Raw genomic sequence first — 14,712 nt, 5'->3', positions numbered from 1 at the left:
CTATCCAACACCTTCCCTACTATCCACGGGGACTGGAGTTGGAATAGTAAATTAAACTATTCACTATCCAGCACCCCAAAGTGCTATGCGTTGTAAAGGCATGCGTTGTAAAACTTCCGATGTAAAAGCATGCGTGGTAAAAGCATGCGTTGTTATGTCATACATCCCTCACAATGTTATTGAAGCCACCCTGTGATATTACCTGGTCACAGTCTCTAAGTTGAGGCCACAGCGGGAATGAACACCTAGGAACAAAACACTGGCAGCTCTGCAGATTAATGCGCTTTTCATGTAACCTACCATTGAGCTTGTCAACGCTGTACACATAACTCTGCTACACAGAGACTCAAACCAGGACAGAGAAAACGTACCTCTTGCGCCTAATAAATACACTCTACCCCTACTTCGGTCTTCAGAGAGTACCATTTAAACGTGAAGTGCTTGTTAGGTAAAGTAATTCCCATGTAACTTTTAAACTAAAAAAGAAACACTCAAATAAACTGGTCCTGTCCGACAGTTATTTGATATGGTGCGTAACAGTGGCGTAGGAGTGCTTCGAACCGCATCGATTTTTCACAGGTAGTGGACACGAGGCACAAGGAAATGTAGTGATCTGTCCAATACCGCACATGTTAGTGAATTGTGTAAGTGTGGAGCAGAGTAAAAAAAAATCACAGAAGGCACTTTGTCACCTCAGAGCCATAAACAGAGGCTCGGCTCCAGGGAGCCTGTGATGAGTCTGGTCTGGTAATGGCGCTATCTGCCCGCGCTGCTGGAGAGGGGACATACCGCGGGATACCCACGACACCGTGCAGTGTTCATCCTAGCGCCGACTGGCGCCGGTGGGCGCTATTCCCTGCTGCCAGCGGGTATTATCCTCACAGCCAGCCTCCCAGGGTGAAGCTTCCGAACCTGTGGGTAGCAGATCTCAGCCAGTGCATAAACCCACCGCGCTGTAGTGTAAATAAATAATAAATAAAGTATGCCAAACCAATGGGGTTCAACCTTATCCTGCCACCCGGACGTTTATGAAGCGGTGGGTCTATGATGATGTGTGTATGAACGTATTTACCAATCGGACAGTCCCTGTCCGGTTCATGCCTTATAAATCGAAATTACATGCATAGAGACACAACTTTACCTACCTTAGAAGAGACAGTTGTAAGTTTACTCTGGCGCTGTCAGCTGCACAGAGCACTCCCGCCATGCCCTCTGGTTGTTCCTGGACGGAGCACGCATGGCTTGATTCTCTACCTGGCCTACATCAATTTGTGCGGGATTGGGGTTAATTAAGCGGCTTCGCAAACCACAATACTGAGTTGGAGTTCTGCGCTCGTCTCTCGTCCAATCAGATTGAGTGATCCCCGCATCTCTCCAGCTGGCGAGGTTAAAGGCTCCTTCTGTAGCCGGTGGAGTCAAAGGCTCTGGTATCAGCGTCTGGAAAATGTAATCTCGGGGCAGATCTGGTCTGCAGGGGATTGCGTTGGTTAACTGTAAAATCTTTTGTTGCAGCGCTTTGAAGTCGTAAGTGTGGTTTGCAGTGCTAAAAACGAATTCTTTCTCTCTCACACACACAAGCACACAGACTCAAGCACACCCACACTGCACGTACAAATTCTTTAGAGGTGTGCAAGCACTATTCTCATGTCAATGTTTCAGGTTTTCTTTTAATGCCCGAATACAAAAATCACGTGAAAGTAGTGAGAATATAAATCGTTTTCAATACACATATTTCGATAAGTTTTCAAAGAAACATGACATGTAGAAATGTGGTCAATGTATGGGAAAGTTTATTTAAGTCAGAATCTTTTATCGCCGTTGGAAGGTAAAGGATACAGTTCTCCAGCCGGCCCTGGCTGCGCGGTTTCCGGAGGCCCAGACAGTCTGACGGGGCTGTGTTGTTTTAAAAATATCAGTGCATGTAACAGCCGTGTTTTCCTGCAAACTGCTGGAATCGCTCAAGGAAATGCAGATAGCGGCAGCTCGGGAGGCAGTAGACGGTGAGAAAGAGACGTGTTACATGGCTCTCCAGAGTGAGCAGGAGGGGGCGCTAGCGAACTCACTTCGGAAGTCGCAGATAGGGGTGGGGATTTGGGAAAGCGGGGGCTTGGGGAGAGGAATTGTGATAATTACGAAGGGCAGCGGTTAGAAAAAAACAGGTACTAGCGTCGCCTCCCTCCATTCAGACAGCAGTGAAAGTGATCGGGAGCGAGGTGCACCGGGGCGGGGCCTATGTGTAGGGCGGGGAGGGCAAACCTCCCGATCCCGCCCAAAAGCGAGAGCAGCGGCAGAAAGTGAAATAAGCTGTGGTGGGGGCAGGAGCGCGACGCCCGGTACGAGACTCCTGGCCCGTTATTGGGAGTGTGCAGTACCGGCAACAGCGTTGGTTGGACTCAGGGCCCGCGAGAGAAGTGCGGCGGGGAGCAGAGACACCTTGCTCGGTGTGTGGCCAGGGAGAGGGCAGCGGTGTGGGGCGTGCTCGCTGGCCAGGGATTCAGAGGCGTGTAGTGAGGCTGCGGTCGGGGAGCCGGATTTGAGCACAGGACACGGCAGCAGCGGAGGGCGAGCTCGCTGTCTACTGAAGTGGTGAGTAGCCAGACATACCCGGTGAGGGGGGCGTCGGGGAAGCCCGGCGTGTGTGAGTGTGTGTGTGCGCGCATTTGTGTATGTATGTAAGCCCCGCGTGTGCCCAGTGACTGAGGGGGTGTTGGGTGGGGGTGTGTGTGTGTGTGTTTGTGTCTCTGTGTGTGTGTGCGCTGAGGCTTACAAGGGAGACAGGAGATGGTGAACGCGCGCGCGACCTGATCCGATTACGGCAGGCGGCGCGTGCATATCTCTTGTCTCCCTTAGCTCCTTGTAAGCAGAACCGCCGACAATAGGCCTCGCAGCGACATCGCTTCGCGATCGTCGCAGGTGCGAGACCTAAAAAGGAATGCTATTGCAGCAATCAGCATGCAGCTCTTTTAGTAGTAGTAGTAAGAAGTCTAGATTTTGTCAAGGAAATTGTTGCAATCTGCTAGGGGATGTGGGAGCCCAGGAATGTCCAATATTGAAAATGATCTTCTAGCTGAGAGTAGCACTGGAAAGGTCCACATGTGAATCCGAATTACTCTTGCTGCATATCCAATTATTATTAATGGGGAGTCTACGTCGGGATCTCTTGCAATTACCTAGAAACAGCAGACATAGCACGCCCTGTATCTCACATATGAGATAGGATCCTTCTGCACGGTTACCCCCACTTTTTGCTGGTGTCATAACTGTTTTCTGACTAGTCTGACTGGGATACTGCTAATTAAGGCCCCAGTCACTGATCTTCCTCCCTAAATTTGCGATGGTGTGTAATTGGTACATTCCTATTTGACTACCGGGGCATGCTCCTAAGTCCCTAGTATATGGTACTGAGGAACCTAGGGCATGGGTACCCCAGCGCTTCCCTGTGAGCTGCAGCATGTATTATGCCACCCACGTGGGACCCTCCACGACTACGACTACAGCGCTGCCATTGCAGCCTGTGTGAGTTGGTGCGTGCACCTCTCTCAAAATATATGTTTCCTTATATCTAATGTCACTGCACTTGGTACCTATAAGTCACCCCTCTAGCTGGCCTTTCATTCCCAAAGGCAGGGTGCTGGGTTATGACTATGAGGTTGGCCCTGCATGAGCAGACCACCCCTACAAACCCTGGAGTCCATTCTCCAAGCTTTGTAAGTGAATCAGCCATTATGATAGAGAGAAGCCATGCACCATTACGCAATGAGCATCTGTAAGCTGACTGGAATGAACCTGGGCATGTTTGGTGTCAAACATGTTGGAATGATACCGCAACACAGTATCCAGTGTTGGAGGTATGATTCTATCCACTGTAGGGCCCCTCCATGCTCCTGGGACTGATCTTACACAGCCTGACAGCAACCTTGGGCTACTGCCGACCCCAGACACAATTCTGCCCTCCTGCTGCTGGGCCAAGCCAGAGCAGGGGAACGTGGGGCAATAGGTTTCCTGCCACAGGGAGGTATCAGCACCGCCCAGGCAGGATTTAGTGCATTAGGCCGGGGTGGGGGCACTAGCCAGTGCCATATAGTCTGCTGGAAGGGCACATTTGGTGCCTCCCGTGCATACTTCAGTTCAAACCAGATCAGGGAGCCGGTGGCTTCCCGCTCTGGCACGCAACTGGACAGTGGACATGGGAGTATCCTCCCCACTGTCTAACCGCTCCTCTGTGAGGGATCCCTGAATCGTCCCAACCCTCATCTTAGGGTACTTAAGGGCTCACTTCTACTTCGACGGTCTGGGTACACTGGACTCTGCTGAACTTCGGCCTGGACACCGAAACCACACCTGGGAAGATCCCTGCTGCTCTGGCGTTTGCGTCCTGAAAGCTCACTCCAACGTCCGGGTAGCTTGGGCAGAGTTACTGACTCAGTGGAATCGTTTTTGAAACTCCTCATTTATTCTTTTTACCTGCATCCTTGAACTCGAGGGGCCTTCATCTTCCGTGCCTCATGATCCCCCCGGAGTGGCACAGACTCTGTCCCCTCTGCTTTCGGGTACCCTTCGACTCGAACTCACTTCTGGGCTCCAACGACTCTTTCATCCACCTGTGGTAAGACTGCAACGCGACGTACCCTCTGATCAGTATTTGAGTACACTGCCGTATCACCTATTTGCACACTACCATTGTGGGCTTCCTATACTCTGTCCTGGGTCCCTGACTCTCCTACATCTCTTGGGTCCAGTCTCGACTTAGGTGGTGGTTTGCATACCCTATCTTGACATATGGTCTGGTCTTCCCTGGGGGACCATTGTGTTTTGGTGTTACTGACTGTTCTATGTCCAAAGTATTTTGTGCATAGTGTATATCTTCAGGTAGGAGATACAGTAAAGTGTGTGAGTGAGTGATTGTAATAAATATCTATTTTTACAGGTACACTGTGTGGTTCTTTTTCATTTAGCCTATACTAAAAGATTCGAAACTGGTAAACCGAGCTGCTTTGCACTCCTCCTAGATTAAGCCTGAATGCTGCTCTCCACAGCTACGACTTAGAGAGCTTTCCATGGTTATCTAAACCACTAAAATCACCGTAAGGGTCACCTGGATTAGTGCATGGTGATACACTTACATATGTGGACACCATATACTAACCCAGCTTCTCACAGATGCTATATGAAAAACCCCAAGGATCATCTATTCCTTTTCCCTTTACACCAGAATTCAGAGCGATTCTGTCAGATGATGAAGTCATGAGCTAGTGGGTGAGGGAATGTCATACAATGGAAGATTGAATTTAAGAAAAATTAAACCTTGACACATGCTAAAGAGATTTTGCCATTGAAAAGAGAAATGTTGCAGTATTTTTTACAAGTGAGACATTGGCTGAACAAGAGAACTGTCTGCATTTGAACAGCTCTTTAAATTTTGACACTTTAAAGAGAAGAGAAGAGAAGAGGAAGAGGTGTGGCGCAGCGGCCAGAGTGCCTGACTCCGGACCACAGGGTTCACGGTTCAATCCCTGGCTCCGGCGGCAGGTTAGCCTAGCATCATGTGACTCTGGGCAATAGCTTGCTTAATCCTCCCGACGGCCCCCAGCGCCAGGACACCTCTCCGGAGATAGCTGTGCGCTTTACAAATGCTGGTATTTTTGGTAATACACAACAAAAGGTATTTTTTTTTATATTTGTGCAGCTGTGGAGGAGGGGGAATAGCACACCTAAATGCAATTAAATGGGAAAGACTACTGTGAATGGATATATTTACAGATCTGAGGCAAGAACTGTGGAGTGATTTTGTGAGGCCGGCAAGTAGGTTCAGAATCATGAAAAGATATATATAAAATAACGTTTGTAGGAAATCCAGCTTTTTTGCATTGTCACCTTGGATTTTCCACCATTTGCTGTAGCGTATGTTTTTACTTGCTTTATAATGCTGCACTTTCCTATGTTAACAAATAGTAAAGTGCCTGTGTTGCCCCTTTAACCATGGCTAAATTGGCTATTTCTAATTGATATATTTATCTTACCCATAGGTCTCTAGTACATAGTGTTCAAAGTGCACCCATTTAGTGAACTGAAGTACCTACTGTGCCACCCACTACAGTGGCAAAGCAAACATGGCTTCATGCCTACCCTGTTTAGTACAACAGTGTAAACTCTACAGTATGACCTGTCAAAATAACACTTCCTTTTAAATATTATTAAGTCAGTCTTATATAAACCTTGTAGACCACAAAGTAGGGTGCATGTAGTGGGGCATGTAGAAAACTAATATTACCATGTTCTTGTGCATGGTCTTCGTGTCATCTCCCCCAGCGTCAGTTCTCCTGTCCGCTGCTTGTTGATAGACCCTAATTTTCTTACCAGACTTCTGTATCTGGATTTGTTGTAGGTACAATGCCTGCTTCAAACTGGACTCTAGAGTTAGGATTCCCATAGTGCACTTCCCACACAACCCCAGCTCACTGTCACAGTTTAGTGTGGCCGAAGACTTTTGCATTCTTGAAAATGCCTTAACAATTTGGACCTATGTATACTAAGGCAAAAAGGAACCACTACAAAAGTAGGTTGCTTAAGGCCAAGGAACGTTTACCCCATTGGTTAGGGAGGGGTTACGAGTCACCCCACCCACTAGCTAGTGCCATAAATAAATATGGCATTCCCATGCATCCTCTTCAGAATACTTTCTGGACCTGCTGTCTGTGACTTGAGATGAGTCTGAAGGACTGAACTTTGTCTCTCTTGTACCCAGGTAAAGATGAGGATTCCAAGGATCAGTTGGCTGGCCTTTTATATAGCTACAGGAAGCTGCGAGAGACCTTTTCCTGGAAACACCCAGCTGACCAGCAACAACTGGGCCTGGACTGGGATCTGCAGTCAACCACTGCCTGACACCTTCTGAGTCTCTGGATGCCTTCCCTGGGGTCATGTGGCCTTAGAAGTGTACTCTTGTGGTTGATTGGGTTTTGAAAGTCTAAGCCAGAAGGTAAAATCTCTGAACAGGATTAACCTGATTGGTGTATCCAACCCATGCTGCATTATGTCCGCATTAAATTGTACCTAGGTCTCCGTCTACCATGACCACTGACTATCATTGCCACTTTGTTCTTTTACAATGCTGTTTTCCCTTAAATCTTTAAAAACTCATGTTTTCAGATTCCCTTTTGTATTTCTGTAATTTCAGTGTCATTTTGTTTATTACATTTTACTCCATTTTACTAATATGGTGTGTGATTTTTATTCTTGGTCATTTTAATTTTATTACTGTTTTGGTACTGCATAAATACTTTACACACTGTCCTAAGTTAAGCCTGTCTGCTCTGTGCCATACCTAACAGGGGGTTGAGCTCAGATGTAATCACTTTGACGATTTACCCTGAAAAGTGTTGTGATTATTCCTTGAGGTGGGTATTCACCCACCCCAAATAATATTCCACTATCTTAAAATGTTTAACTGGCAGCTCACTCCTAAAAAACTGAAACACATGGAGACAAATTAAACTGGTCGAAGTTCGAGACAGTGTGGGGAGAGTGACGGATTTACATGTGCAATTTTCATATCTGTGATTTCATGTGTTCTGAAAAGAGATATTGCACCATATTAGGAAGACTTTGGGCTATCTCTCTAAAGCCAACCCAGCTATTGTATTCTTAAGAATGGGACCTATCAATATGGGAAATGTAAGAAACAATGACGGTCATTAAAAACTACTTATAATATTGGCTAGTAAACAACCCACAGCTGTCAAATGAAAGAAGGCAATCCCTCCCTATCATAACTGAATGGTCCAAATGCCTTTGGTCAATCGTAGCGATGGAAATGTTGACACAACTTATGAGACGAAATGGACAATTTTGCAATGATTGGGAAACCATTACTAGATCACTTATATCATGATTCACTGTTAATGTCATGTCCTAAATTGCTGATGGCACAATGCCATGTTGAGACACATAATAAGAAGAGCTAGACTCTAATGCTTGCTACTAGGGCTGGTACCATTCCATGAAATGTAGCTATATCTTAGGAAATTCTGCTTCCCTTCTTTTGCATGCCTCCTGAATGCACTGTCACAGTCATGTAGACCTGGTCTGATGACGTGCTTGTTCTTTGCACATTATCTATTCATGCATTATTTTAATTTCTGTATGTGTGAGTAATGTACTTGTGCATTATTTATAGAAAGCTGCATCTTTTCCCAAAGATGCAGTTTTCTGCAGCTGAGGCGAGGCAGCCGTACTTTCAGCGCTCAATTGGCGGACCACTTTTCGACACCAGTACTAAATACAGTAAGCATGTATCTATGCATGCTCCAACTTTTGATTTATAAGCGCAGGGGGAGGAAGTGATGAGGCTGAATTTAGCTTCTTACTCGGCCAGCATATTATTCGAAGACTGAAGTTAGCTTCTTATTCGGCTGGCATCTTATTCGCTGGTTGAAGTTAGCATCTTATTCTGCCAGCATCCTATCCGACCAGGATTTTATTTGCAGGCAACATTTTATATAAAATACAATCTTAAATAATTCAGCTAACTCCATTTTTTTGAACTCTGCATTGCCATAAAGTGAATATGTTGTTTTTCAAATACACCACATACCCCTATGGAGGAAGTGCTTATTTGTGTCCCCAAGCTGTGCCAGGAACATTATGTGTAAGCAGCGAATGTAATTGAAATGGCACTAAGCTATAACCGTTTATCACTTTTATACGCAAACCTCCTGAAATTAGAGCGTAAGACACAGCACAGTGCAAGTTTGATTTCCGGAGGTTTTCAATATCCTGAAGTTTAGAATTTTCTGAAACAGCGTTGTGCAAACTGTGATTTCAACGCTTTTGTTTTGAACTGAACTTATGATTTTTACACTCTTATGTCAATCTCCACATTTAAATGGGTCATTTCACCACTTTTCTACTGGCAGTGTGGTATGGTAAGAATATGAGGAAAAGATACGATGTTCCAACCGATTTTTTTCTCATATTTTCAGCATGTGTACTGCACCTCAAGTCAGTACAAATGATGTAGAGAGCAGGTTTGGGAACAGAGCTTCAGCTGGAGGCTAATGCAATTCATCCACAAGTGGCTTCAGGCAGGGAAAAAGTAACTTTCTACATTGTATCTTTTCCTTGATATTGATAAAAAATTCTGACTTTACCAGTGAAGTAGGCTTTAAATAAACATTACATAGGGTCAATGTGTAGAATTTCTCGCTGTTTCCTACCTGTAGAAAGCATTCTTAAATATAATATTACATCCCACTGTTTTGCTATGGAGCCGCCAGCCTTGCTACAGTGAAAATAACCTTAGGGGGCTTTTTTACTGTAAGGTCACATGTAACATTAAATTTCTACTTGTCCTACTTTTAAATGCTGTGCTTTGCTTTTAAATGATTATATGCTATAAGGCCTACTTAGAGGTGACTTATCAATATTTGAAAGGAAGGTTTAGACCTCTCAAAAGCTGATATTTTGACTGGTCGAAGTACAGTTTTTAAACTGCCTGAATCAGGCTAAGATGGGAGCCTGAAGCTATGTTTACAATGTCACTGTAGTGGATGGCATAATAGGTGATGCAGTCCACTAGTGATATTTAACTTACAGGCCTTGGGTAGACGTTATACCATATAATAGGTCTTTATAGGTAAGTTAAATATGGCAGTTAGGAGTATAACACATTTTGATATGTTTTAGGTGACAGGGCACATGCACTAGGATCTGTTTAGCAGGGGTCCTGTGCTAAGTATAACAGTAGCATCAGCCCACAAAAACAAATGGGGTGACCTCGTAAAAAGAGCCATTTCCCTACAAGCATAAGGAAATGTTCTGTCCAATGTCTCAAAAAGGCCTTGCTTAATGACTCTTGTTCTTTGAACCTGGATGCTATGGTTGAGCATATTAAATTCTGAGGTGTGGGGAAGAGGACTGTTTATTGGAACCTCTGCTCTAAGATGATGTTGTGCAGCACAATGGCACTGATAAACCATGTGTGGCTTTATTTGTAGAATCTGTGCAGACCATCTGGTTACGAGGTCTATGCTCCTGGAAGATGGGTTGATTTTATTTGAAATTTCCGTGACAGTAGCCATTGCCAAGATGATTGTGCCTCCGAGGCACTTGTCCTGGGTCCGTGCCCTTACTCCTCTTTAGGTAATACAGTGTGGTGTGTCTGGACCAGAACTGTAACTGTGATCACACATGACACTTAAGTCTTGAGAGTCAAATGGACTTCTATGAGCTTCAGGAAAATTATGTGATGCAGCTTCTCCTTCAACAACCACAGGCCATGCATAGTCACTATATATACATGGAAACTTAATCCCATTAATGAATCATCTTTAACAGTCTTCTGTGATGGAAAGTCCCAATGACATGGAGGTCCTATCAGCAGAGTGTACCTTTGGCACTAATAGACCTTTTGCTTCCCTGCCAATAAAGGAGATGATTATAATGGCAGCAGCCCTCCCACCACATCAATTGGTCTTCCAAGCATAGTTGTAGGAGCTTCCTATGGATTCTGGCATTCGGACAATCGAAATGCATGATATACAAGATCCAGCCACGGATGATATTTGGCATGCTAACGATAAATGGCTGGCGTATTAATGACACTTTGTCCTTTTGGTTTGTAACTACTGTTGCAGCCATGTCTGACAAGAAGACATGAACTGTTCAAATTATGCATTTCACAAAGTTGACTCGAATGCCCAGCCAATGCAATAGTGTTAAGGTCATGTGGAAACCCTTGCATTGAAATACAAAAATGCTCTGCTTGCACATATGAGCAGATACTTTTGCCATCCATCGTTTCAGGAGGTCACGTCATTAATTATTGTTGATCAAGACATTCATGTGAGCGGATAAATCTCGATGCAATATTTTGAGGGCAAAGTTTAACTGAATTACTGTGGAGGAATGGTTTTCAACTGGTCGTAAGCAGTGTACTGTGGCTGGCATCTTCTTCTGCATAACCCATGGTAAGGGAATGCCAAAAGGAACAAGGAAATTAATCAATCACTCAACTGTAATATGGGATTTGATGGTGGTAGCTGAAACAAGGTCTAGTATTTTGCCTTAACAGTATGTAGGCAGTTGTGAGAGTAAGGGGAGATTGTGGAGGTGGACTGAGTTGTCAAGAGCAGGGAAAGGTTTGAACTTATAGTTACCCCTGTCAATACTGAAATCGCTAGCAAGATGATTATGGTGAATAACTCAAAGCTGGACGTCGCACACTTGATTAAGTAATTTCCATTTAGCTTTGAGCTTGATTCGTGATTGATTGTGTGATGAAGAATAATGTTAGAGGGCATGAAGTGAAGAAAACTTTGAGGCATTAAAAAGAGTTGTAGTTCTTGACTGGTATAGCATTGGAACCCCACTACATGTTTGTTGCCTGTGGTTGATTGCAGTTATGGGCCTAGTACCATAGGGGAAGGAAGACATCTCTATCTGAAGTAAATGCTGCCTAATTAAAACTTAGGTAAATGACATTCTTGACCGTTTTTGGATTTCCAATAAATCCCCAATAGTAGATCTGTCATAGATCCAAGTTACAAGGAGGCCTGTTAGGGCCAAAGTAGAGAGAATGTCAGGAAGGTGCATGGAGGCTTAGCCTCTTCATTGTTGAGGTCTCGTCGTGAAACTCGTGCATGTGTATAATTTGTAACTCCTTAATCTGAAGGTCTTCAACAGGCATCAAGACGAAAAGCATGTGAATCGTTCTTTAACTGATTTCGTCATTGACCAAGATCTGCTACCCCCCTGTCAGTCAGGTTTTAGGTTAGGTTTCTCGACAGAGACGACCCTTCTAGGTGTTACAGAAAATATTCGTCTCATGCTGGACAAAGGCAAAACGGTGGCACTGGTACTTTTGGACTTGCGTGCCGCATTTGATACGGTATCACATACTGTGTTAATGCGGACACTACATTCATTAGGTATCAGAGGCCCGCTTTAAATTGGCTTAAATCTCTGTTAAAGGACCGAACTTTTCAAGTCTTTTCCCGCTCAGCCTGCTCGGATATCCAAGTCTTCAAGCATGGAGTGCCACAGGGCTCTATATTAAGTCCGTTATTATTTAACCTATATATGAGCCCAATAGCCAAGGTGGTGGAAGAAACCGGTTTAAAAATGTACTCTTATGCTGACGACTCAGCTGCTTTTTTCACTTTCCTCAGGAAATAATGACAACCCTTCAACACTCAAATGTGGGCTGATGAAAATTGCAGGATGGATGCACGAACATTTTCTCAAACTAAACGGTGAGAAAACCGAAGTGATGGTCTTGGGAAAGAACAAGGAACTATGGGGTCCACAAAATTGGCCACCAGAAATGGGCCTGCTTCCGGTTCCAGTGATACAGGCACGCAATTTGGGCATCATTATTGATGATTCTCTGACTATGCATCAACAAGCAGTTAAAACGTCTGCTACATGTTTTGCCATTTTAAAATGGCTAAAGAAGATCTGCTGGATGCTGCCAGAATCGACCAAGAAGACTGTAATCAATGCCTTGATTACTTCAAGGCTTGACTATGGAAATGTATTATATCTGGGGGCAAAGAAAGCCACGATTCTTAGACTACAGACAGTCCAAAATGCAGCAATTAGGCTCTTATGTAAAATCCCCAGTACTACTCCTACTTCTAAGTACATCCGAGATCTTCATTGGCTAAAAATTGAAAATCGAATTAAATTTAAATCACTTTGCTTTATGCACAAAATTGCCACAAAAAAAGCCCCCAAATATCTCCAAGCTTTGGTACACCCATACTGCCCCTCTCGTGCTCTGCGATCTGCCACAGTGAAGAATTTTGTGATTCCCAAAGTCAGATTGTCACGCATGGGTGGAAAATCCTTCTCCTTCTTGGGACCCACATTGTGGAATTCTATGCCTATCATAGCTAAAAATGAGACCAATTACATGAGCTTTAGGAAAGCCTTAAAGACCTGGCTCTTTAACATCTAAGCAGTACTTATACTGTAGCATCAAAGTACCATCTCATGAATGCGCCGGGAAACCCTTTGTGGGTAGCTGTTTGCGCTCTATAAATGTAAAAATAATAATAATAATAATAATAAAGACGGTGAGGGATCTTTTCGGGTGCCTCACATACTTTCCACTCTTTTTACACTGCTAGCTGCTCTACACTTCTAGCTCCCATCTACTTTTGAGACCAACATCACTTATGTTTTCTGCAATTGATGTACCATACTATACATTCGAATAAATACATTTATAGCAGGCTTGGCAGTCTTTCAACTGCATTACTGCGCTGTACTGGTTTCTTACCAACCACACCATTACAATGTATTGTATATACAGCTAACTGGCCATGCATAAAACTGCAGTGCCCACAATGAGTGATCCGATTTCAGTTCTAATTTAAGGCTGAAGATTACACTCTAAATACACCGAGCAAACACATTTATATCACAGCAGAGACACCTTGATCTTATACCTTTTTCAAGCCATATGAATAACATGAATAGAATTAATCAAAAGAACATGAATGAGGAAGTTTCGAAATGTATATATTTTACGCCATGAAAAAAATGCACATAATGTAACCTCACCCAGGGAACGCAAGGCTTGGTTGATTTCTTTCATCACATTGTTGTAAAGTTCCTTCTGCCAGTGGTGTAAAAGCGTCCACTCCTCTTCAGAGAAACGTGCGGCAACATCCCAAAATGTAAGTGGTACCTAAAACAGAAAAAAATATAATTTTAGATATAGAAACCTCAGTCAAATGTACGTAGACTAAATATTCATACAAAGTGGGATGTTGTTTTAATTCAGCTTTAGAATCACCTAGGTCCCACTACCTTTTTCTGAAATTAATGTTCAAAAGCAGGGTTGGAAAAACGTTACACATCTTATGTGACTTTAACACACATCTAACTTATCCATATATCCCAGCAGTGAAAGGGTCATTCATGGATTATTATTTCAAAGTATTTGTCGCTGACTTTATCTTGCTGGAGTTGGAGTCGACTATAATATATGCAGGAATTACATTACATTACATTACATCAGTCCAAAAACAGTATATTCTGCATTTTAGATATTTTTTTGTATTCCTCATTCAAATCTTCAGTGTTTTACTGTTGAAATGTAAAGCCACCTCTTAAAAGAATAAACTACAAATAACAGTCAACCGAACACCCATAATTCAAAGGGGGTGACATTAAAACACGGCCATCACTCGCCTCGGCTGCATACTTCTGCGACATTTCTTCCCTAGTCTTCATTGCTATTCGGCAAATGTCAGTTGAGTGTTTTGAGAAGAGAGCAGTGGAAACACAGCAAAACCGAGCCCCCAAAACTTCCGTTTGCGTGAACAGTCCACTGCAATACTGGGATAAGCACACAGTTGCACTTCCACGACAATGGTACTTGTGAAAGGGGTGCTCAGTGTGCAACTTCGTCTGGGATTTGACTCGGAAAACACAAGGGATGCAATAAAATACGAGACAGTACTTTTTAAAGCATGCTCACTGTGAAGATATAGAGTCTGCGCATGCGCACTGCTGAAATACTGCTCTATGTACATGCTCAGTGTTAGTTAACAGTTCGGTCCCTGTGTAGTAGTAATGGACGCACCCTTCACGGGCAAATTTGCTTCAGGCGAAGTTTGATGGTCGCTGTCTGCAAATTAAGAATCAGCTTTAAGAACTAGTACGATCGTCAAGTGTATTGTCCTTGTCCTCCTCGTGCAGCCC

General features: G+C 43.9%; 1 protein-coding gene across 2 annotated transcripts in view; it reads right to left on the bottom strand.

Annotated features, from left to right (window-relative positions):
* Window positions 1–14,454, bottom strand: part of LOC144755271 (uncharacterized) — a 78,782-nt gene extending 64,328 nt beyond the window's left edge. Inside the window, exons 1-2 of one of the 2 annotated variants that reach the window (XM_078644036.1) lie at window positions 14,200–14,454; window positions 13,567–13,693 (exon numbers count right to left, since the gene is read on the bottom strand). In XM_078644036.1, the coding sequence (XP_078500162.1) occupies window positions 13,567–13,693; window positions 14,200–14,241 (169 nt within the window). In that variant the 5' untranslated portion in view covers window positions 14,242–14,454. Of the gene's footprint in view, window positions 1–13,566; window positions 13,696–14,199 lie in introns of those variants that run through there. The other variant, XM_078644037.1, reaches the window with a different exon arrangement.
* Window positions 14,455–14,712: the final 258 nt, after the last annotated feature.

The sequence above is a fragment of the Lissotriton helveticus genome, chromosome 5_1 (genome assembly GCF_964261635.1).
Source record: "Lissotriton helveticus chromosome 5_1, aLisHel1.1, whole genome shotgun sequence".
NCBI lineage: Eukaryota > Metazoa > Chordata > Amphibia > Caudata > Salamandridae > Lissotriton > Lissotriton helveticus.
Note: the sequence above shows the minus strand (reverse complement) of the source record. Positions and strands in the feature narration are given on the sequence as shown.